The sequence below is a fragment of the Aulonocara stuartgranti genome (assembly GCF_965226115.1).
Source record: "Aulonocara stuartgranti genome assembly, chromosome: 16".
NCBI lineage: Eukaryota > Metazoa > Chordata > Actinopteri > Cichliformes > Cichlidae > Aulonocara > Aulonocara stuartgranti.
In genome coordinates, this window is record NC_138952.1 from 32,419,425 (window position 1) to 32,444,498 (window position 25,074).

Below are 25,074 nucleotides of genomic sequence, written 5' to 3' on the forward strand. Positions count from 1 at the left end.
TCACAGTGATTTAACAGCCATTAAATGATGTTTAGAGTTTTCAAATTGTTTTCATCATATAAACCACGACATACTGCACTCCACAACAGAAGCTCCTTCATAGGTTAAAAGTATAGATATTAATGTCGTGAAAAAAAATGCTGAATTTCAGTTTTCTGTCTTTTGAGTGCAAAAGTGTAGTCTCTAAGTCTGTAGTTCTGACTTGAATTTTAGTCACTTCCACACCTCATCCTGCTGTCGCTGCCATCTTCACAGGTTCTGCAATGAAGGGGTGTCCTGTCCCCAGCCTATCTTCTGGACCCCGTGGGGCTCCTGGACAAAGTGCAGCACCGAGTGCGGTGGAGGTGTCCACTCCAGGGTCCGCACTTGCGAGAATGGCAACAGCTGCCCAGGATGTGCATTGGTAGGAAACGCACGCACTCACATAAATATCTGCTCACATAACACAAAACAATAATGGAACCAATAATTTAAAAACTACATTTTATACAGCTGCACAATCTGATATTTTTAAGAGAGCAGTGGAATAAATCAGGGGTGTCAAACATAAGGCCCAGGGCCTACAATCGATCCAGCAAAGACTCCAGTCAAGCCCGCTGGACGGCTTTAGGAATGTGCACAGATTTCAAACTTTTAACGTATTTTCAAAGGTTTTACAGCTTTTACTATTGAAAAAGAACCCGTTCACATTCCTGTTTTTTCACTATGTATCTGCTATATAAATGTATGATTTTTTTTTGTTTTTACAGTGGTTTATGAGTTATTAAATGTTATACATTAATGAAAACTTTCTGTGGAATAACATTATTATAGAGGTAGGGCAAGGCAAGTCCTCCTAACTGGGAAGAAAACCAGTTTGTCTTCCCTTTTTATTCACAAAAGAAATCAGTAACATTCCTGATTTTCCTTATTTTGTGTGAAAAATAAAAGGTAATTGTTCCATCTCCACAGTTTTTTGGGAAGCACCTGCAGTTTAGTTTTCACAGAAAGAAGAGGAACAATTTTCATTTCTGTGTCAGTTTTTCAGTGCACCCATGCACACAGTGTAATGTGTGTTTTGTTTTTATAACCTTTTTTAGCTTCAGTCTGTACAGGCAGAAACAATGGAAGAAACAAACCCCACCAAACTCATAGCTTCTGCCGCCTTCTTTCTCAGGAGTACAAGGCCTGTAACCTGGAGGCTTGTCCAGAGGTGAAGAGGAACACACCTTGGACACCCTGGATGCCCGTCAATGTCACTCAGGGAGGAGCTCGTCAAGAGCAGAGGATGCGCTACATGTGCAGGGCCCACCTGTCTGATCCTCACGAGCTGCAGATTGGACGGAAGAAGGTGGAGACGCGCTTCTGTCCTAACGATGGCACAGTGGCCTGTGAGACAGATAGTAAGTTAACCATTGTTGTCTCTAGAGTTTTATTGTCACATTTTACAGTACTGTCACCTTGGGTTCAGAGGAAAACCTAGCATCAAATAAAATTCACATACTGGCAATGATATCTAAGTAGCTCCACAACTCAGTTTTAAATGCAGACATTTTTAAGAGTGACTATTGCTGTTTTCCTTCAGCGCTGGCACTGAGGAGCAACCCTTTTCCCAGCTCGGGGCTTGTGGTTTGTCACATAACTTTTATAGCTTAAATTAACTGCTTTTGCTTTTACTATTTGTAGCTGTTCTGCAACAAGTTAAAACACCATCAGATCTTAAACTGATTAATTGTTGAATTGATAGCATTCGTTTTTATACTGGATCATTGCCATGTAAGCCTTTGCTGCCATTCTGTGGTTTCTTGACATGTCCATAGTACTTTGCCATCTATCTTATTTTCATGATAATGTTTGACTGGGAAATGGACTTAACTATTTCTTACTTTCTTAAAGATTAAACATGGAAACAGCTATGTCTTCCAAAATAATGTGAAACAGTGACCATGTAAATATAACATCTATGAGCTCTTATCAGATAATGGGTTTACCATCACGGACCAATTGCAGGGCATTCAACATGCAGTTTTACTGTATGCATTTTGCAGCAGATTTTCTTCTAGTAGCTCCAATCGTGTAACAACAGTCAAGTAAATGATTTTTTTTTGTGCTCTCTGCACAAAACTTAACAATATATTCCCACTGAGGATTTGACCCCTTCCCAACCTGGGCTTCTATTGAGTACCACTACTCAGTAATCTGTCCACGAATGGCACACAAATCTACCTTTAGTGCTTTGTTCCAGTGTGTACTCCAATCTGTCGATTACGCTCGCTGATGTTGCTTGCTACAGGATAGAGCCTTTGCTCACCGAGCTCTCCTCCTTTGAAATAGGCTGCCTTTGCAGGTTTGGGAGGTGGGCTCTCACATTATCAAGTGTAGGCTCAAAAGCCATCTCTTTTCTATATACCACAATCTCTCCTCCTTTGCTGCTGCTGGGATGCCTTCAAAGGGCTGTTACGTGACAACTAGCGATCCACGCTTATATAACTTAACTGAACATAACACGGTTATCTATTACTCTGTTATTTATTTGTGTGTCATCTGTTTCTGTGTAATGATGTCCATGAGTTGTAATCATATATTGTGCACTGTAAGCTCTGTAGTGGTGCAGCACTATAAAAACAAATGCTCCGATCTCCACCTTTAGGTTCAGCTGCCTGAACAAATCAATGTTCTCTATAGATTAACCAGTAAAAACGTCAATGAAAATAGACATCCCTGCTCCTGCCTTCTCTCTTATCTGTGCTAAGGCCCTCACACAAGCTCAGGCATACACACTAAAGTAAGTCAATGCTGACTTTTGGATTTAAAACCTGCTCTCCCAGGTAAAAATGCTCTACTTAACCCATTGCACCGTGACATCCAGCTTTCTATGCTGACTTCTGTTCATTTTTATGCTACTTTAAATATTTTACGAGATCTGATCTCAAACTAAATGTGATTGGCCTGTTACTCTTGTTAGAGCCTCTAAAGCATGAAAATACGAGTCCAAAGGAGGTGCAGGACACTAGTCCCCTCTCAAATCACATGATTAACAGTATCCTGACAGGTTTTTATATAGTTTTTCAACCTATAACACTGAAAGCATGTTGCTTTTTTCAGCTCTCTCTGATATTTAAAAAGAGACAACAGAAAAGAAAATGTGCAGATAATCAAAAGCCAAATTTCAGTGTTGTTTATATATTTAATAGTTTTTCAAATTCCAGTAGGATAGCAATTTCTGTCTATTTTTGGATCTTTGTTTATGTGTACACACATAGTACTGTAGTTCAGACAAATTGGCCTACTTCTCTGTGAACAAGTGAGAAGGCAGCAGCATGCAAAGATTTCTCCCAGGAGAGTTGTGACATGCTGAAACAGCCCTCCTGTTAGCTCCCCTACATGCTGTTAGTGACGGAGTCACAGTCCTGTGCTCCCACATACACACCGTCACACAGAGAGTTGCACAGGGCCACAGTCCACTGCTCCCCACTGGTGGCTTTTTAATGCCCCCTTCCCTAAATCGATTACCTGTCTCTCCGTGTCAGCCTCCTGGGGGGGCCGCATCGACTCTGACAAACTGATGAAACACTGACAGCAGGAAATCGCAGGATGCATGAGAGACACAGACCGAGTCTGAAAGGAAAAGAGAAAGAAATATGCCTCCTGGCAAAGTCATGTACACAATGTTTGACTTTCAGTCAAAGACTTTTCATGCTTCGTGTGTCTGGTGAAATTCTTTAAGATCTCAATCTAACAGCGCAGCAGAAATTTCTTTAAACTGGAACTTCATTTCCATTTTCTTACCCCTATTTTTCTTCTCTCTTTAGCCCTTGTCGAGGAACTCCTCAAGACTCCAGTGGTGAGAGTATCGGGCACAGGCTGGTCATCATGGGAGACCTGGTCAAGCTGCTCACACAGTTGCGCAAAAGGTTATCGCACCCGTCGGCGAACCTGCTCTGGCCCAGAGGGGAAGAGTGCCCCTGTGGCCTGCCGTGGCTCGCCTGTGGAGTATCAGGACTGTAATGTCCAGGCATGTCCAGGTCAGTGAAGATACACTACAAACCCTGTTACGTTTTGCTCACAAGCAGCAAGACTGTCTTGTAATTTGTGGTCCTGAGCAATAGTTCTGCAGGCTTACTGAAGGCCTTTCAAAGGTTTTGGACTTTAGCTGCTTCATATATTACACATGACACATCCTCAAATATGTCGTGTAGCATCCCAGCAGGTGTTCCAGTACAACCTGATTGCAGGTAATCACAAACTGAAGATAAACCGAGGATGGATAAAGGCGGTTGGTGTCCTGTTGCTAACCTCTTCAGTATATCGTGGGTCGATAATCGACACACATCCACACTTTCACACTCGGAGAAAAAGATGGAAAAAGAACGAGAGAGGGAGGGAGGTCAGTGGGGGTACTAAAATACTGCTGAGTGGATCATTAGCTTCATTTGCTAATGGTTACCAGCAGCTTCAGCAGTGCAGGAAGCACTATTGGACAAATGAAGTTATCTATTTCAAAGTCCTCATCAAACCATAATCAGCTGACCTAGAACTCTTCTGCTGCATTGACAGGCTACACTTATTAAACAGAATGAGGACACACACACACACACACACACACACACACACACACACACACACACAATAAGCACTCTTGAAAAAAGTTCTGAACTCAGCTTTAAGGGTGTCGACTTAAATATTCATGAGTGGTACCTTATGAATTAATGATTTATTATATGTTGGTGCAGTGCTGATCAAATTCCTGTTGTGTATTTGAATGTCAGTTGTTGAATCCAAATACAATCCTTCTCGGTTAACTTTGCATCTGACACATGTAACCTAAGGAAGCCTGGGACAGGCAGCCTTGGTTACTTCGCACTGGGAAGCAGCCGGTGAGCGAGCCTTTTTGCCATTACTGTCACGTTTACAGCCGGTCTCACCACACGTGTCCCTGGCAGACACACAGGTGAGAAGGACAAGGCCAGTGACAAAAGAGAGAATGAGTGCGAAATAGTAATTGATGATGAAATTAGAGAGAGGGATGGAGGCAATATAGATCTCTGAGGTGATTAAAATGAATAGGGTGTTAGTGTGTGCACTGGAAACACAAGTGTGTGTGTTTCCATCCAGTGAGTAGATTTTTAATTCAGATATGAGTTTTATATGATTGTTATAAGTTCATTTTGCATAAAACAATAAACATTTCACGTTTCTAGGATTAAAATAATCATCAAATATATTTTCAGTGTTGGAAGCTTTTACAGGAGGCCTATTGTGCTCCTCTCCAGCTGGTCTACTAAAGTAGTTCTGCATGAGCAACTGTTCAGAATAGTCCTTATTTATCTTACTTGGGCTTCAGTGCAGTCATTCAGTTCACTCCCTCCCGTTTCATTCACTTTAAGTCAGCTTCCTTCTGACTGGCTCTCTCCCAAACAAGATTTAACAGCAGGTAGTTAAGGCTTCTAAGGTGATCATATTAGATTCAGGTTAAAACAAAGATATAGATAGATAACACACAGGCATAATACAGCAGCATCATGATGCAGCAAATGATAATTAAGAATTTATACAGCGTCATGTTGGATATCAAAAACTAAAATTTGCTCATCTAGGTGATGGCTGTTTTTATACAACGAAAGGGGGTGGGGGATTGGAGCTAGCTGTCATAGGGCGAGAGGTGGAGTCCACCCTGGACAGCTTGCCTTTTCATCCATCTCTCATCCATTCCTTACCAAATTTAAAAAAAAGGAAGATCATGTCCAAACCATTTAAAAATCCAGAACAAGTCTTAAGCCCTCATCGCATTTAAAGTGATTTGTTTTGTAGCTGATGTTTGGTCATTAGTAGACACTGCTGCTGTGATAACTCAAGAATGGGCTGACGTAGGATTTTCAAATTAATACCTCCATGCATCTATCGATGAGCTAATAAAAATATCGGATGAGTTTGAATGTCTGTGACCTTGAACTCAATGTCAGAGGTTAGAGGTCAAGTTTTCTGAAAATATTTTGAATGTAATAACTCACACTCAAGAAGAAAGTCACCTATAATTTTGAAATTTGCATCTTAAAGGCGACTGACGCCCTGTTTGGTCTTTCACCTGACGTTTCCAGGTTAATTGGCATTCCGTACTCATCCCATCAAAGTTTTAAATCAACACACTGATTAGATCAAATGGAAAAAGTCAGTTATCAAAGCAAGTCTTAAGTGTTTAAAATTGACATATCAGCTTGATCTCAACTTTCGTAATCAAGTCTTTGATTAACAGAGTGACCAGACGTGGCATAATTATTTTTGTTTGTTTGTTCCAAAGTTTTCACTCTGACTCACGTCAGTGTCTTGTCTTGGGAGCCGGGCAAACACATGGTTGACTTCATATGTCTGAATGTAAATGAACACAGCAAGTCAACCACGCAGGGGCACAGGCAGACAGGTGGGACGAGTCAGAAAAACTGTAAACTGCCAGTCAGGAAGTCAGTGAGTTGTTCACTAACTCACTGAGTCAGACGCTCAACCAGTCAGCCGGGTAAAGAGCCAGTTAGTCAGGCAGAGCAGGGACTGGCTGTGAGAGTTAGTCAGAGTTAAGTGCTCACAGCCTGCCTTACTCGGTGTCACACTAATCCACTCAGCTAATGGAATTTTCTGCAGCACTGTGATGTTACCTGGCAACACTGCTCTTCCCCATCAGTCAGCCAGACAGACATCAGCCAGTCAACCAGCCATTCAGTTAGTCAGTCACCCTCTTCTGATTAGATCAAATGAAACATTAACGGCACCTATGGGGAGAATAAATCAATATAATGCAGGACACAGTAATGACAAAGTAGGCTATGATGTGATCAGGAAGACAGCAGAGCACAGGCACAGACTGTGTGTGCAAGAGTAGTTCAAAGTAAGACAGAAATGAATGATAGATGCCTGTAATATGAAAAAGAAACACAAACATAAGCCATCATGGACAAATTGTGTTTGTTGGAGCACCATTTCTTTTTCTTTTTTCTCTATTTGTTAGTCTTCCTGAGCCCATCTCCACCAGCTGGGCTCTAATAGGTAGGGTAAATGCTCTGTTTGGCTTTGCTATATTTAGCAATAACATTTGCACAAGGTTTAAATGCCCAAAAAGAATATGCAGTTGGTGCAACAAGCAACTTTACATCAGGGTTAAAACATTTTGTTTTTTCATATAGCCTGGGGTTACATCAGGCAGGTGCAATTGAAAGGTGCAAGTGATACATCCCTAGTATAATCCTAGGAGAAGACACAAATCCCTTTGGAGTTGCGTCAGGAAGGGCATCTGGTAGAGGGAAAAAAAGCTGCCAAATCAAATATGTGGACCTACCTGCTGTGACAGCCCCTTGTGAATAAGGGAGCAGCTGAACATAGCCTCTGACAAAAAGCCCAGATCTTTCTGAGTCATCAAAACCGCACTGCAACACTTTAAACACCAGCTTTTAAAATCAGATAACTTGTAACTGAATTCTGTTTTTAAGTCTCAAGTCCATAGCTGTTGAAAGCACACACACTAATGTCACTTTAAAAACGTCAATCAATGCTAACCAGAGTAATATACAATGGGAAAATGCTAAATTTAATATTCATTTGCAAAGTTGCATATCAACCTCTTTGTCTCTTGTAAAGGATTCAATGTCAGCTGGTCACGCATCGCAGTCCTAACTATCGCTGTAGGAGGATGTGATATCTGATCCCTTCTTGGCGTCGTTAATTAGATGTCCGTGGTGTTCAGACTGAGCTAAATTAATCCCAGTATGCCTTCAGAAAATGTCATTACTGGTGCAGTGTGCATCTACAGCCAGCACATTATCATATCAGTCAGAGCGGTATGTGATTATGTGACACGTTCCTTTATGTGCCTTACAGTGAACGGTGCCTGGTCCTGCTGGTCGTCCTGGTCTCAGTGCTCAGTGGGTTGCGGTGGCGGGCACTACCAGCGGACACGCTCCTGTAACAGCCCCGCGCCTTCCAATGGTGGAGACATTTGCATAGGACTACACACCGAGGAAGCCCTATGCAACACACACCCTTGCGATGGTAAGGTCACATAGAAATTCAAAGTCTTGTTCTGCCGTGTCACCACTGCTCAGGTGCTTTTATCACACCTTCGGGCAGGCAATCATCTCCCACACCGTGTAATTTCTGTGTCGTCCCCTTTGCTAAATTGCTTCTTTCATCTTTTCCTAATGAATAAACCAGGTCTTAGATATGTGAGAAGATAAACAGAAAACAACCCATCCTCCCACCGTGCCATTTCCTGCTGTGCTGCTGGAACTCGCAGTACCATGGCAACCCCTCCAGAAAGCTTTGAAAAGAGATCCACTGATGTTGTGGTACATATGGATATCTTATTTAATCAATCTGAGGTTTTGAATGCCCAGGTGTAGACAGTATGTGTGTAATATTACTTAAAAAGCTTTATGAGATGGATTTTACAGAACCAACATATTTTCTTCGCTATTCTCTGTGGATTTTAGCCATGTTGTATTATTTGGCCAGATTTCAGGAGGCTCATTATTGATAGTTCTGCTGCCACTGGTCTCGTTTCGATCATAAACCATCCTCAAGCATGCCTGACAAAGGCCCATGCACCTCTCCTGGCTTTTCTTTCACACAGCTTCACTTTGCTACACACCTGAATACAAGCAGTGCATTAGAAAAGAACATTGCTTCTGCTCACTGTGGAGATGAATGGAATTATGTTTGTGCTGCTTCCAGCTGAAAGATTACACATTGGTCCTTCTCCAGAGAGCAAAATACTAAATATGAATCTGATAGAACGGGGTTAGAGCAGGAAAGGGAGAGCTGCAGGAGGAGGGTCATTTATTTTGGAGGGTTGCTGAATTCATCTTCTTTAATGTTATTTGTCTGATAAGGTCTTATGTTTTAATGTGTGTTTTGTTACCTTTTGATAAGATAGGCCAGTTGTGAATAGATAACACTCTATCGTGAATTTGTCAATGTGGGGTGTAGATAGATATAGCCATCACAGCATCATCCATTGGTTAGCGGACGTTGCATGTTGAAACATTAGCATTTTGGCCATGTTGTTTTCAAAGGCCAAAGTTAGTTGCCTTATTTAGACCAGCAGGTGGATTCCTAAGTCATCATCTGAGGCTGGCAAGTTTCCTTAGCAAACTGCATCCATAAACTGTATCCTTACAATGCACAGATACAGGCATCTGCTGCCTTGTGCTAAGTAATATATCTTGAACAGTCTGTAATTCACAGATTTATTTATTACTTCTTTTTTCCTCTTTCTTTTTTTTTGCAAAAGACATGTTAAATATTTGCAGTTCAGTGAATTTAATTAGTGGTGGTGCGAGCTGTAGCGGAGAGTTGCCAGCTACAGCTGCTTGCTTTGTTTCACCTGCTAATAAAGGTTGAGTAAGTTGCAGTCATGCCCCTTACTTAACCTTTAACAAAGTCTTAGTGGCCATTGGAGGACCTGGCACTTTATTTCAGCTTCATAGAGGTTGTTTGTTTTTTCTGCAGGTGCAATGAAACCTTTGTTTTTGGCTGCTGAGTTCAAATATCAATTAACTTTCTCTAGACTGGAGCACTCCATCTTTAAATACTGTAGCAAGTACTTTCTCTTTCTTTATCAAGACTGAAGACAAAAAAAATATTAGGTGGACAAAACATACAAAACAAACATATCAATGAACCTGCAGAGTGTGAGCAGAGAATTAATACGGTAGCTGCAGAAAGGCCTCTTAAAGCACATAGTATTAGATAACACATTCATTTTAATGGAGAGATAGAATATCAACCAAAATGAAGAAAACCTACATTACATAAAAAAATCAAACAATTGAAAATTGATTTGCGTGTCACAGTGAAATAAGTGCAACCCACCCATTCTGGCTTCTACAGGTTATAACTGATTGATAACAATTAAGAGCTGAAGTTTCGAGTTGCCAAGCAGTAACCAAGAAATATAAAGGAGATGTGTGCAAACCTGATGACAAGCTACAAGAAATGACTTACTGCTGTGCTTTCCTGCAAGTACTAAGCCACTTAATGACACACTATTGCATTCAATTTCTAACTTTTATGTAATGTGCTTTTTCTGGATGTTTGGTTTATGTTATTTCTCTTTTTAAAATGATTGTAAGTTTGCTCAAAAAATGAACAAAGTCAACAGGAGATCAAATAATTACTTCTCTCAATGTATTTAATAAAAGTGATACAGTGTTTATCTAGCATTCATGACTAATGCTGGGCAGACACTGTGCGATTTTTTTTTTTTTTTCCAGTCGCGCGATTCAGCTCCTGCTCAAACTGCACGATTGACTCGCAGGGGTTAGAAGTTCGCAGGTCACGATGCAGGTCTCACACTATACGACCAGATGCTCTGATGCGACCTGAGTGCTCACACTGTGCGTCCATAAAATGAAGGTTATAACAGAAATAATGTTGCTTGCTCTCCCTCTGGCTTTCACTCACACAGACACACCACCACCATCAACTTTGCTAAATTGCTAATGAAAAACATTGGTCAGGCAGCTGTGATTGAGCAGCAGTGTAGATCCAACTATTTTCACGGTTGTTGTGGTCGTGATAATTTTGTGAGGCCACATCGAAAAGGCTCGGATGAGCTTTCCAAAGTTCTACAAGTTGTGCCTCCATCGCTTGTGTCCAGATCACACGCTGCACAGCCGTGCTGCGCCGTCTTTTTCGCTGACATTTGTGTTTGTGCGTGCGCAGTGTGAGAAACTGCGGTGACACCCTCACGACCAAGCGATTGATGATCGGGAGCTGGTCGTGAGGTGTTAATCGCGTCTCGTTACCCCACATATACTACACGATGCACGACGCACGATGAAGGCCAAAATCGGGCCGATCGCCAAAACGGTCGCACGACTCAAAAATCGGCTCAAAATGGGCCAAAAATCACACAGTGTCTGTCCAGGATAAGATGGTGAGTATGGTATAGCTTCCAGACAACAATTGGTGCACTACGTTAAGTCTCTTAACTTTAAACTGACCTTACAGAGCAAAAAGAAAGTGGAATATAAAACAGTTCATGCTGCACCTTTGTTTCAGATCTGTGGCCTCGTGTAAAATTCAGATGTTCTGCCAAACTTTGTGGATTACGCAGACTTATGTCCAGTTTCATTGCTAAGGTTAAAACATCTAAGAGGCGGGCATCCTAAATACCTGGACAAATAAAACAATCTAGCTATGACTACAGGTAAGTTTTATGTATTTAGTTTAAGAACATATCTATACCTTAAAAGTTAAAATAACAGAAACACAAGGGAAGAAGACTTAAATAAGAACAAAAAAAAGTTTGAGTATTCTTCTTTTCCCTTTTACTTTGAAGGTTAGCCTTGCTTTCCCCACATGTGATGATATGTGAGATGTATAAAAACAAGCCCCCCCCCCTGTCTACTTCTACTCTGCTCCCACAAGGACATTGAAATATTCATGAGAGATCTGCCTGCTAATCCAGGAGGATGGGGGGAAAAGTCCACCTGCCGAACTCATAAGGTTTCATCCCGATTCTGATTCTAAGGTTTCATTTCAAACAGCCTTGTTTTGTCGCTAACGTGTGATTTGTCATCTGTTCTTTCTTTATTTTATTTTTTTATTTATTTATTTAGGACAGTGCATGTTAATGAACATAAATGTAAAAAAAAAATTACATGAATGGAAACATACCAGATTATAGCCAAGGGCTAATTTCCATCTGTTGTCCTCAAGCATAAAAATAGACATAATAATTCATAAAAATTCATCATTCATTCATAATAAAAACTCCATCACCATCTGTTCCCAAAGAAAACATTAAAACTATACAACTCATACATGATCACACACTTGATTTTCCATAACCAGTTTAGTCTGCTGGCAAACAAAAACAGGCCCAGACAAATAGTCATTGTCTGGGATGCTCACGTGTATGTGTGAGTGTAGACAGATGTGTTATAGTGCAGATGACTTCTGTCAGATTTCAACAGCCGTTTCTTCTTAACAGTCACCTTCTTCAGATGCTTTTCCTTTTAAATCAGTCCGACTGTCATTCACACGGAGGGTAACGCTTACAGTCAGCCTCCTCGGTAATTACAGACAAAGAAAGGTAAATGACTTTCTGTCTTTCCCCCTCTTTGCCAAGATGCTAATCAGCCTCCTTTATCAGGTTAATGTTTTCCTGTTTGATGCGGACCAACAATCTCTGTTAACCCCGCACCAGTAGGCTGCCGGCAGTCTCTCTCGATCCCTATCTGTCTCCTCATCTGTTCGCTTATTGACAGGCGAACATCAGTCATCTATTGGGGTCTTCCTGGTGCTGCCGACCTCGCCGCATGTGTAATTAGAGGCAAGCTGGCTGTCAGTCACGAGGATATTTGATGCCTCTGTCGCAGGTCATTTGATTAAAGTCTCCACCAGTAATGGAGGACAGCAGGTAGGACTGTCAGGACAGAATACTAACAAGCAGCCCGCAGGCCTGATGCTGTTCTTTCCGACTCTACAGTGTGATCACGCAGGTCGTCTGGGTGACAAAAATAAATGGGAATAAATGAAGCAATTAAAGCCGGTTGTAGTGATACACGGTTATTGCACACATTTGAGCTGGTCAGTTTGTTTCATGTGTCTAGGTGGTTGTGCAGAACGAATGGAGCAGAGAGCAGAGCAGCTTGTTGGTGAGCGTCCGCCTGATAGGAAAGGTAAAAGAAGGCCTGTCCTTCTGCCTCCACTGAGGCTCTCTCTGCCAAAACTGCACACTTGAGAGCACGCTGAATAACAAACCAGCTTTTCATCAGGTTTTCATTTGTGGTAGCCTGTGCTCCCTCCACTCTGGTGCTTTTAAATACAGGGAGCGAAAGAGTGCAGCAAGTGCACGGTTCAAAGGGAGGCGTTGAAAGTTGGGCATTTTCTCTTTCCTCTTTGGTGGGAGTCTTTTGTTTACTGCTCGGTCGCCTGCTGCGGGGATACAGCACGAAAGCTTGGCTCGGGAGACAAACATCTCGGCTATGCACTAAACAAACTCTTCTGGTTTGCTCTTCCAATCCCGTTTACATCACAAACACTTTTGGTGTGTTTGGGGTCTTTTTCTTTTTCTTCTTTTTCTTTTTTTGGCTGTGCAGAAATGTGAAAGGTTCCCGCAGGTGGTGACAGCTTGGGTGGGCCCATTGCTTTCCAGGCCTGAGGGTGAGCTTGATGTGGCCTTGTGGTTGCTGGGGTTTTTATTTATTGCTCTTTTTTCCTGTGTTTAGGTGGCTGGATGGCCTGGTCGCTGTGGTCGGCCTGTGATGACTCAGGCCTGCAGATGAGGAGTCGTGTGTGTGGTGCTCAGGGCAACACCCCCTGTGTGGGGAACAGCACTCAGCGTAGAGACTGCAATGAAATACCCGGTGAGCTCTCAGATGCATACTGTAACCGTGAAGCGTCCTTCAACATTCTCATCAGAGCTCAGTGTTGGCCTCTCAAGAGCTCCTTGCGAGCGTCCTTCCTTTTTCTCTGATTTTGAGGGAGCAGCCTGTATTTTATTTTGTGTCCTCGAATGTCACCAAACACGCTGCTTTTCACTTATTCCATCATGGCTTTAGCTTGCCTTTGTCACAAAAACTCCATGATGCTGTTTTATGGGAAGTTGTAAGCACACATTTTTGATGTGCAAAGCGAGGGTACACAAACAGCTAGCTGTTCTAGTGGCTCAGCCTTGTCTGTTTTTTGTTGTTTTTTCAGATTTTGTACATTTTGTGTCATTTTAATGGCAACAAAACTGACTGACAACACAACTAATAGTTACCCCCAGGAGGCTGACAATATTTTCAGACACTTGGAGCATTTTGACGTGCTCTGAAAGCGTTGTCAGTGTGGGGAAAAAATGTAAGTCATAGTCAGAGGGCTTATTTGTATTCAATGACAAAATATCTAAGTGGCTCATGCTTGTACTTAAAAACGAACCTGTTGTAGGAAGTCATTTTTAAGCTGTGCTGGGATTTGTGAAACATGACTGGACCCATTGTGACAAACCCTTCTGTTAAATAAGGTAATCATTTAACAGAATATCAATATTTGGTGTCCTTGTATCAATACAATGCCCACCCCACACTCAAACCTGAAAGGTCTTCTACTGCAGCTTGATCTACTGGTACCAACAGGTGTGTGAAACAACTGGTAATATGGGCTACTCTTACTCATGTCTATGCAGTTATTAATGTTTTTTAGAGAAGACAAAAGTCATAATTTACAAACTGAGCAGATGGAATGGAAGTCGTGTAATTAGTTAGTTGATCAGTTGTGTGTGTGGTTGCAAATAGTGTCTCTCGAGCAGAAGGAAGGCTCCTCTCACATATATCGCTCTCCATCCTGTTTTGCGTTTGACTTTATCTCTAAAGTTTCTCCACTGCTTTGATGTTATTTTCGGGGTTTTGTTAAGTGCGCTGCTGTTATTCATCTGACATGCTTTCTTCTGTTGATAAAATGAGTTACCTCTCCAAGATGTGTAGTGTATGCATGCTAACTGTGTTACAGCCAAAAGCTTTTGCTTAGACATGACTGAAAGTCTCAGAATTGTTATGCTCATTTCCGACTACATACTTTTATTCTTGGACTGTTATTAGAATACCTTTGCATGGTTTACAGTCATGCTGATTTTTCCTATGTATACTTGGCCTCTGTGCTTTGGTGATCTACTACAGCAACAGTATACACATTTATGAGATAAAATAAGAAAAGCATACCACGTCCCCTTTTAGATAAATGATAATATTGGCACTCTGCCCTGCAACTGATCAGTTTATTATCTAACAATTCTCAACTACACAAACCAAAACCAGGGCTAACAATCTTCAGTATCACCATCATGTTAGTGCTTCGACATCAATTTGTGGGTTTACTCAAGCTTAATATGAGGCACAACTTCAGGATTTTATTTTGCCAAGATTTTTGATTTGCCAAATCTTCACTGGCAGCTCGCTCCAAAAGCCATAACTTGTTTGTTTGTCCAGGATGTACGTACGCAGAATCAGCATCATCACGGTCTTCATCCTAAAACAGATATCCATAAATAAAAGCACATATTGTTTGTGTCTTTGTAGTCGACATCCTCTTTGTGCACAAAACTCATTTGCTCATGTTGACTAACCATAATTAAGTCCATGTGAATGCAATAAGTTAGCAGCTGACCCAACTGGCCTCGGCACACCTTGTTTTGCTGATGCCGATTTCAGAAAGTTTCTCCTGAAATGATCTTTCATGGCCTGCCAGCATAGGCCTCTCCAGGCTAAGAATCCCTAATGAGTCCAGACAAAGGCGATTAATATTAATGGGTTGTCACAACAGCAAATCACATCTAATTTTATTGCAGATTTCAATGAGGCGAAGGATGGATTTGTTAAGGTCACTTGCACAAGGGAGGCAGCTGTGAAGAAGTTGAAAATTTAAAAGAAATTCAGTCCAATGAGGAACTGCAATATTTAACAACTGAAAGCCACAGGCCTTCCTGCTCCTCCTCTTCCTTTGAAGAAGCTCAATGAGAGTGGAGCTGGTAGAAAGGTCGTGCTGTACCTGTAAATGTTTGTCCTGCCCCTTAGTTTCTATCGCAGCATCTAGACAGGTTCAGTTCAATGGGGCTGTTGCTTCTCGCTCAAGTCAATTTTCCTCTAGAAATTCTTGAAATACCCTGATTTTTAAAAGCAAAAAAATCTCCATGGACCGTTTGTGCATCATTGAGGAGACATTTAAATTTTTCATTTACCATCTTTTTTCAGCATGTGTCAACTCCCCTGATGTTGCAACCAGTTGTTGTTGTGTTCTGAAGGCTGTTACACCAGGGAATGCGTGTGTGTGTGTGTGTGCATGCATGTGTGTGTCTGACTGTGTGTTCCTCTCCTCTCTGCAGTCATTCTCCCTGCATCTGGTTTTGATAAGGACCAACACTGTGGAGGTAAGTGGATTAACAGCTGCCTCCGCTTCATCTCCCTGTGCATGTTCAGGGTTTTTCTTTCCCCCTGTATGTTTCCACAGATGTCTGTCCATGATGTGTGTTTTCATACATTATATTTGTATATATTTATATGTCCATTTCATATGTGTTATTATAGTCTGTTAGAATTCCTAACAGCCAGTCAGGAGGAGGAAGGACAACTCTTTCGTTTCATGTTTTTAATGGCCTCATACCTACTGATAGAAAAGTCCTACAGATGTTTTAACTGCACTGATAACAAAATACATCAGGAAAAGAACCCTGGACGGTCGTATTTCAGTCTTGCTTTATATTCTTATGAGCAACTTTAGTGGGTACACCTCAACTGGTCATTAACTTAAATATCTAATCAACCAACCACATGGCAGGAGCTCAGTGCATTTAGGAATGAAGACATAGTAAAGATGACCTTGTGAAGTATTTGATTGGGGAAAACAGTGATTTAAGTGATTTGGTTGCTGATGGATGGTCCGAGTATTTCCCTGCACAACTAACTAGTTCACCTGGGCCAACCTTTATATCCTGCAAGACCCAGGTGGCCTATGTTACCTGACGATCCTCCCATGCCAGCAAAACAGCAGACCGGGGCTTTAATAAGTGGGGGAGGGGCTTAACATCACCCTCCTTAAAAATCACGATTCCGCGTTGACACTGCAAATTATTCTGAAACGAGAAAACAAAAAAGCAACAATAGAAGGCAACATTAAAATGGCTTCCACACAACCTGGCCCACAAATGAGCTGACATCCACCCCCTTACTAAATCCAATTTTCCTACCACAGGAACAAATTAAGTGGTGGGAAGTAAAAGTGAATGTTGGCGGTTATAGGAATACGAGGCAAAATGGGTTCTAATTACAGGAGATTTCTAATAGTGTAACTGGTATACAGAAAGGGAAAGTAGTATCTGCCCCAGAAAGCAAATCTTTGCAAATAGGTTCAACACGAAAAAGAAACAGTTAACCTAACAGCAAGTGAAAGTCTACTCATTGGTACCTAAATGAGCACCAGATCTCATCACAAGTGCTGCCATATAGTCTGCAGCTATACACCCCCCACACAACACTGGATTTAAAGTATGAGCGTCAACCACAGTAGCACACCAAAAGGTTCCTCCAAGCAAAAACGTCAATACTAACCAAAATGGCCAAGACGGCAACAAAGGGGGAACAAAGCTACAACAAAGCTCAAAGCAAAGCAGATAATGGGTCTACAACAAAGCTACCAGACCAAACTACCAAGTTTAAATATTTCACAGCACTATTCTAGTTCAACTTTGGAACTCTTACCCTTCACACATTTTACCAGTTACACTTTGTCAGATAGTTACACCAGAAGGCTGGTCCAGCCATGTGTCCAGTAAGGCCACAAATCAACACGACAAATATGTTGGTGAAGCACTAGACACAGAGTTTATGCTCCCTAGTCCTAGTTTTTTAATACAAGTTGATCTTAACCCTAGTCTTCAGACAGATGCATATGCACCAAAAACAACGGTGCCAAAGAGCAAACTAGCAAGTTTCTGGAAACCAGATAAATGCTCCCAAGACATTGTCTTCAACAAGCTGTCACACTAAAGAGAAAGCGTGGTTGGTCTCCTATTGAGATGAACCATTACAAAAGAGATGCATGGCTCAGAGACTCGTGTGGCTATACTCACCAAAAGCACAATGAAACTGTAAATTCATGGGTTTAACACCCAAGCACTATGCTATTGCTACTCTCTTCCAACATCAACCACAGAATACCTAAATTATTGTAACCGATCCAAAGAATTCTATCTTGTGTGGAACTCCCTAAGATACTCCTCACAATGCTAAATACCATTACTACTTTAAGCTGTACTGAGAACTTAGTTCAACTTGCATAAGCATTTAGCAAACCTAAAGCTAAGTTAGTAAGTCAGCACTGACTCAAAGTTCAATCTTACCAATGGGTCTAAAGATCCCGGACGAGCCCCCATTTGCCACAAACTGGTTCAAAGTAGGTGACACACACCTTCACACAAGAGGTTTACTTAAATATTTAAAAAATATATATTAAACATAACCTAACCAAGAAACAGATCACCAATAGGTTAAAGTCAGGTGGAGTGGAAGAGAGCACCTGAGCAGTTTACCTGGGCCAGCTTTTATGGCCTGCAAGACACAGGTTATCTGGATTAGCTGATGATCCTTCCATGGCAGCCAAGCAGCAGGTTTGGCTTTATGAGTTTGGGAAGTTTTTAACAAGGTAAATGAACACTCTAGTTTGAAAAAATGTGAATTTCTGAGCAATTATTTCATGGTATTTCAGAGTTTACGGGTTAATTTAATGCATTACACATGGTAAATATGGGTGTTGAAAAATGTCCTTTTTCAAGCTAATAATATGTACTCAAGCTTTGCTAACACCGTGTGTCATCTTTATTTTGCAGCATTTACCTCCATCCACCTAATTGCCACTGGTGTTTCCTGTTTCCTTGGGGCGGGGCTGCTATCTTTCCTGATCTATGTGTACTGTCAACGTTTCCACAAGCCTTCTCAAGAGTCTGCCATCATTCATCCCACCACCCCAAACCACCTCAACTACAAGGGCAATACCACGCCAAAGAATGAGAAGTACACACCAATGGAGTTTAAGGTAAGTGAAGCACACAATATTATGCAGAAATACAAATGAAAGTGCTGTTTACTTGGTGTTATTCAAATACACAAACACGCACACAATGTAAATATTAAGGATTCAAGGGCAGTGGGTGTGATTCATGTTTTATTTAGAGCTTTTATTAATTCATTTATCTCAATGGTGCAGTACGCGCAGAAGATGAATTACTGTTAATTTCTCTTCCTTCTCGCTCCTATACGGAGTCTGTATGGCTTTACTACCTGCACCAAGCCCTTATGAATGGGGCTCATTAGCTTTCTAAAGCATTAGTCAGCCTGCGACCTCCCACTACTATCGGTCTACTGTGCATTCACATTTACAGCAAGTCAAGAAGCTGTTTTCCTTAGAAGCCTGTAGACTTTTAGTGACATTTTGCATCCTTCAATTGTTTTACTCTCTGATTGAGTTGGAATATTGTTATTGCATTTCTTGTTCCTGTTTCTGCAAGATGCTTTTGAGAAACAGCTGAAAAAATTATCTTAAACTCTTCTTGAGCAAAACTAGGAGGTTTGATTTTTCACTCCAAAATCAGAAATTGTATCTGTCGTAAACATTCTGGTTAGGTGTCCTTCCCTCCTGCCTCTCTGAATGACCGTAGAGGATTCATTTATATTTTAAAAAAAAATACTACAATGATCATTTAACAATTGCATCTGCACCTCCTCCTTCTTGTGAAGGCGGCTGTATAATATGCAGTTTTGGGCTGTCACGGACAAACTTACAACTACTACTCTACAAACAGGAATGCAGCATGGCGATGTCGCGCTAATCATTTTGACGCTGGCCCTTTAGTGGAAAAAAATGCAAATGGAGTAATGGAAGTAAAATGTTCCAAATGAAATGTTTGTAATTCAAACAAAGAATAAAATCCAGTTGACTTGTGGCAGCAGAAGCTTGTTTGTGTGATGTGTCCTTCAGCTGTTATCATGACTGCGCCAAGGGGGACGTAGCATGGAGACAAATAACGGAGGAGTAACAGCCATGCATCTTGGCACCGCCTCAGTAGGTATTTTCATCATACTGTCTCCATGCATCAAACTTGATGTCCTAGCCAGGTTGATTAGATCCAAGTCACACAGTGTGGACTGTAATGAACTTATAAGGTTGTCAAAATCTTGCAGTGTAGACACCTTAAGGAAAGAGGCTGGATGGGATTTGGTCCCGAGTGCTTCAGCCATAAAAAAAATCCCCCACATAGAAGAAAATCTATGTTACGTCATGATATCTCTCACAAAGGACTGGGCCATCCACATTTTACTATTGCAGCCAGGCACTCACCAGATGATGTCAAATAAGTCTGTGAGAGTTTTGAGTTTAAGGCCTGTGGGATGAGGTTCAAACTGGGCCATGCTTTTTTAACATTAACCTCGTGTTTGCAGTCTGTTGGTGTTTGTCACTAAATATCTTTTTTAATAACATTTCATTTCAACTCAACTTTAATTATATAGCGTCAGTTTAATGACAGTTGCCCCAGTGCTTGACATTGTAAGGTTAAGACCCCAACAATCAGACGACCCCTCTGACAAAGCACTTGGCAACAGCGCTAAGATAATCTTCGTTTTAGCTGTGAATGTGCTGGTCTTTGCTTAAAGATGCATGTTAAAAACTCATTTTAAAAAAAGAAGAAGCTAAATTCGTGTTTCAGGGTTACATTTGGACAAATAGAGGCCCTTTTTTCTCCTTTCCACACAGACCGTTTACCTGCCAGACTGCAAACTGACTGCAAATAACACACATAATTCCTTTTGCCACTGATTTTATATATTCGCACAGTATGTTGTCTGTTTCTAGAGGTTACTGTGCACATCAGACCACAATTTGGTTAGGCTGTCCACCTCACAAGCATCATGGCATATGTAAAGATGGTCACTTTGCTCACTATCTTCTTAGTAAAAGCCTGTAATATTAAAATAGAAGTATCATAGTATTATAAAGCTATTTTAAGTCTGTACAAAACTTATTTTTTTGCCAGCCAGTGTTTCCAAGCGCAGATTCATCATTCATCATCAACAAACGTGGTGCCAAATAACTATTTCTCATCCCAGTGTTTTTTGATTGTGTCAGCCTCTCGATACTTGTTGTCTTCACTGTTATTGTTGGCGGTTGTGTGGATGTGTTGCTGACAGCCATCGTGGTGTTGAGAGCCCGAACTCATTAGCTTTAATGACCAGAGGGGATAGCCAGACTCTGCTGGATGTGCATCCGATGTCACCATGTAGCACTACGGCACTGTTTATGCAGTGGCTTCCCTCTCCTCCAGGCCAATTTATGTTGCCCACTGTTGTGCATTTCACTGACTCTAACCTGATCATCTTCCTGCCCTGCTCCCCAGAGCTGTTCAGATGGATTACATTAGTCTAATGCTTCCCCTGGAAAGTGTTTCACCTTATGGTCGGCTTTTACCAGAGACTCAGCAAATGCATAAGAATAAAATGTGGGTTTTAGACTTGTTTTTATTTGAGAGCTCCAATGAATTCCCGCCATCTCCTATATTAAGAGCATTGAGTATGCTTGACAAGATCCAAATTAAATTTGTTAAATTGGTTTGCTTTGGTTATGAATACACTTTCGCTCACACAATAACCTCAAAGCTACTGGAGGTATTTTATTTACCTGCAGGGAAGATTAACTTCTATATTATCTGCACCTCTGAGGAATGCAAAACAAAACTGTCCACGCCAAAAACCCTATTTCTGTCTCAAGAATTCCATCTATAATTGAATCCTCAAAACTTGGTCTGAAAGTGACTGAAAATATATTCCAGTGTTGCGTTATTTTCCAGATCTACATGTATGAGGGATTTTCCAGAAGTGGATGCCTGTATCTGTAACGAAGCAGATTGAGCTGCATAAGAGTCGAGTGTACTTCAGTAAAATAACATTTATTTTGGAAAAAATACTTGACAAGCTCATTTGCATTGGAAACATGCTGAAGTATTTTTATTGCTTTGGCAGCCAAACAACTCGAGGATATATTCACATTCACTTCCTCACCAAGTTAGAAGATAAGATTACTCATGTGGGTATAATAATTATGAGGCTAAAGACAAAGACAGTTGGCTTAGCTTTGCATGAAGATGGTAAATAAAGGGGATGGCTTACTTGGCTGTTTAATGTTTATAAAATATTGTCTGCTGGCATAGTGTTTCATAGTGTGCATATGATTTTAATGCGACTTTCTTCCCTTCTGTGTTATTTCAGACACTGAATAAAAACAACCTGCTGCCAGATGAAAGATCCAATTTCTACCCAACACCGCTCCAGCAGACGAACGTCTACACCACCACCTACTATCCCACAGCGCTCAGCAAATTTGACTACCAGCCCAACTCATCCCCATCACCGTGCAGGACCTACAACCACACTAACAATAGCTGAGACCCGCCCCAAATCCGGCTCTCCACCCCGCTGCCCCAAACGGACGCCACCCCCCAATGCCATGGTGACATAACTGAACCGACATGAACTGAAGTGTTTTTCAGAGCTTGGCCAAGTTCCTCTGATCACCATCGCCCCCTGTCTTTGCTTTCTAGCCTCTTCACGTTTGTTTTTAAGGGTCTTTTTGGAACTTTCCATCAGGAGATCTGGATTGGAGAGGAATGCCCCTGTCCTATTATAGTCAGGAACTTGTGCAAGCAGCTGGGGCTGTGTTGTTGTAAAGGCCTGACTGGATAACGCAGTGTCAACTCTCAGCTTCATGCAGAGAACTAGTGGAAAACTCTACGAGGACGAGTAACGGCTTTAGACAGATTGTTATTACCGCGCACTTCAGTGCCGATGCCGGGTCGGTCGAGCATCCGCACTTCTAGAGGCTAACACGAACACAATAAATTTAAAAAGAAGAAACATTTCTGTGGAGCTGGGTCACCGTTTTATGCCTCTCCATCACAAACCACATTTTCAGCTTGTAATGAACTTCGAGTCCCTCGACAGCAAAAGTAGTTACAGAGAACAAAAGGCACGTATAGCTACGTCCTTGCAACACAGCACAAAGCAAGAGAACAACAGTAAAAAAGAGAAAGCTCAATGAAGTCAATGCTGGAGTAAATTAGAGATCAATATCAGCTCGGTTGTTTGGGGGAGGGGGATCCACGCCCTTCATTGTTGCTATTTCACACGACAGAAAAGATAAGAAGTTTGGGGTTGATTAGGGTTTGACTACGCTTCACATCATCCTCAGTCGAAGGAGAAATATACCGCTTATGAGTCGAGTCCCTTGTCTTTAGTGGGCAGGGATATCGACTCCTACAGTCAAAGCACGGAGCGTTGGAAGCGTTCTGAACTGTAAAAGCTTTGGGAATTCCGTGGGTGCCTGTATGCAATAGAAGGCAGGGGCGAGATTTGTTTTATTTCTACTTTTTTTTCCTCTATTTTTTGTTTTGCTTTTCAAGAACAATACAGACTTCTGGAAAGGAATTGATTGATTCTCCAATTGATTCTCCAATGGATGCATCGATTCTGCTGAGTGCTAAATAGCCCGGTGGTCATATCAAATATGGCCAGTGTGCTGAACAAGTGGATTGGGTTTTCTATGATGGTAGAATAAGCTAGTAGATTGTCACTTGTTCATTTTTTTTTTTTAATGTTTGTTTTTCTAAGATGATAATTGTTTTATGCTCAGATGAGCTGTAGCATAGGAAGAAATATTTTGTTAAATAAGATAACTAATTATTTCTTGTTTCTCTAATTTCCATTTCACTGAATGAACACATTCCTTTTGTTTTTGATTGTTCGGCTTTGTGACCATTGCATCTTCAATACATGAAATGTTAACACACAAAAAAATAAAAGGATTTCAATTATATTGTTTTTGCAAAGAATGTCAAAAAATATCGATCTGGACCCTCTTGAAGAGAAAAGAAAATTGCTGAATTACGCTTGCCTAAGTTTACCAGTGAACATCAAAAGGGATGCATGCGTGTCTGAATGTAAGTGTGCTTGAATGAGCAAAGAGAGCCTACTGTATTTTGTACAATGTAAATGCTTTCATACATATGACTATGACGTCTGCAAAGCGTGTGTATGAGTGTGTGTGCGTGTGTGTGCGTGTGTGTGCACTTCTCCACATTGTGTTGCAGGCATTCTACTGTTTCCTTTTCCTGTTTCATGTCTGAGATGTTAATCATTGTAAGTTAAAGCATCACACCTCTGGTCCGTGCGGAGGTGGAATGGACGTTATTTATAGTCAAAGCTTGGTTTATAAAGGGCATTCTCACAGCTATATTTTATTATTATTGCCTGATCGATGAATGCTAACCCAGCAATGCTTTTCAGTTCAGCTAATGTACATGCACGAGATGAGAGCTCTATCTGTATATAGGAGCGACAGCCTTCTACCCATTTAATGTCCTTGAAGACAGTTGTGTATATGTATCTGTATATTGTATAGCTAACACTGTTTGTTTAAAAAAAAGCCTTATAGTTGTTTAAAGAGAAAAAAAGTACAGCAGCTAAGTACACACCAACCATGAGGTTTGTTTGGGGACAGAGCTCCACAACGTGACCGACCGCTTGTTACTTGTGACCTTTCCCAGCTGCTCAAACACAAAATCTCCAGAGTCACATGAACCCGGAATGAAAATAACCCACCAATGAGAGTACCGCGTATCATACGCTGGAAATGATCATTTATAACGGCGATATGAAATTTAAAAAGATGTCATTTTGATGTAAACTCAGCTTGTGGTCAGACGGGCGTTCAACTGACTGGTCGATCTCGAGCTCTGTCCCCTGCGATGTGAGGCTCTGTGTCCTTCTATGCAACTTACCAGGTGTACTGTTAGACCTGTCATGTAGACAAATGTATAGTAATCACTGCCTTTTAGACACTGTGAATTTTTGGTACCCTATATTTTTGTATATTGTACATTATCAAAGGACAATAAACCTTGATGCCAACATAAAAAGTTAATAGGTTTTTGTTTTTTGGGGTTTTTTTTTTACTTGCCAGTAGCTGAAATTCATATTATCAAATAGGAAATGTAAGCAAAAAGTCAAAGATGAAACAAGAACTTCCAGATTCTGCTCTGTAAGTAGGAAAACCTGATGCAAAGTCCTAATGATGCTTTAGTTAGACTATAATAATTATACCAAACAGGAAAAGAACCATTGGACAGCAACTCAATGCATTTATGACCTGCTGAAGTTCAAAGTGAGCGTCAAAATAGGGAAGAAGGTTATTTAAGCAGCTTTGAAAGGGGCATTGTTCGCAGCAGACAGTCTTTCAGAAACTGTTGATGTGCTTGGATTTTCTCTTGGGTTTACAGAATATGGTCTGAAAAATAGAATATCAAGTGATTGATTGGCAGGTCACTGAGCAAACTGCCTGTTGATGTGAGAGGAGAACGGTCAAACTGCTTTGAGCTGATAGGAAGGCAACTATTTGTTACATCTAAGGTATGCAGAAGAGCATCTCTAAATACCAAACATGAAGCAGATGAGCTACCCAAGCAGAAGACCGCACTTGGTGCTGTTCCTGTCACCTAAGAACTGGAGACTGAGGCTACAATTCCCA

General features: G+C 41.2%; 1 protein-coding gene across 10 annotated transcripts in view; it reads left to right on the forward strand.

The window, feature by feature from the left end:
* sema5ba (sema domain, seven thrombospondin repeats (type 1 and type 1-like), transmembrane domain (TM) and short cytoplasmic domain, (semaphorin) 5Ba) overlaps positions 1-24,471 on the forward strand; it is a 194,935-nt gene extending 170,464 nt beyond the window's left edge. For 8 of the 10 annotated variants that reach the window (XM_082507351.1, XM_082507358.1, XM_082507356.1 and 5 more), the window contains 9 exons: positions 256-403; positions 1,157-1,382; positions 3,792-4,004; positions 7,843-8,013; positions 12,582-12,650; positions 13,200-13,337; positions 15,833-15,877; positions 18,332-18,537; positions 21,762-24,471. In XM_082507351.1, the coding sequence (XP_082363477.1) occupies positions 256-403; positions 1,157-1,382; positions 3,792-4,004; positions 7,843-8,013; positions 12,582-12,650; positions 13,200-13,337; positions 15,833-15,877; positions 18,332-18,537; positions 21,762-21,938 (1,393 nt within the window). In that variant the 3' untranslated portion in view covers positions 21,939-24,471. The remainder of the gene's footprint in view (positions 1-255; positions 404-1,156; positions 1,383-3,791; positions 4,005-7,842; positions 8,014-12,581; positions 12,651-13,199; positions 13,338-15,832; positions 15,878-18,331; positions 18,538-21,761) is intronic. The other 2 variants (XM_082507359.1, XM_082507352.1) reach the window with 1 other exon arrangement.
* The last annotated feature ends 603 nt before the right edge of the window (positions 24,472-25,074 follow it).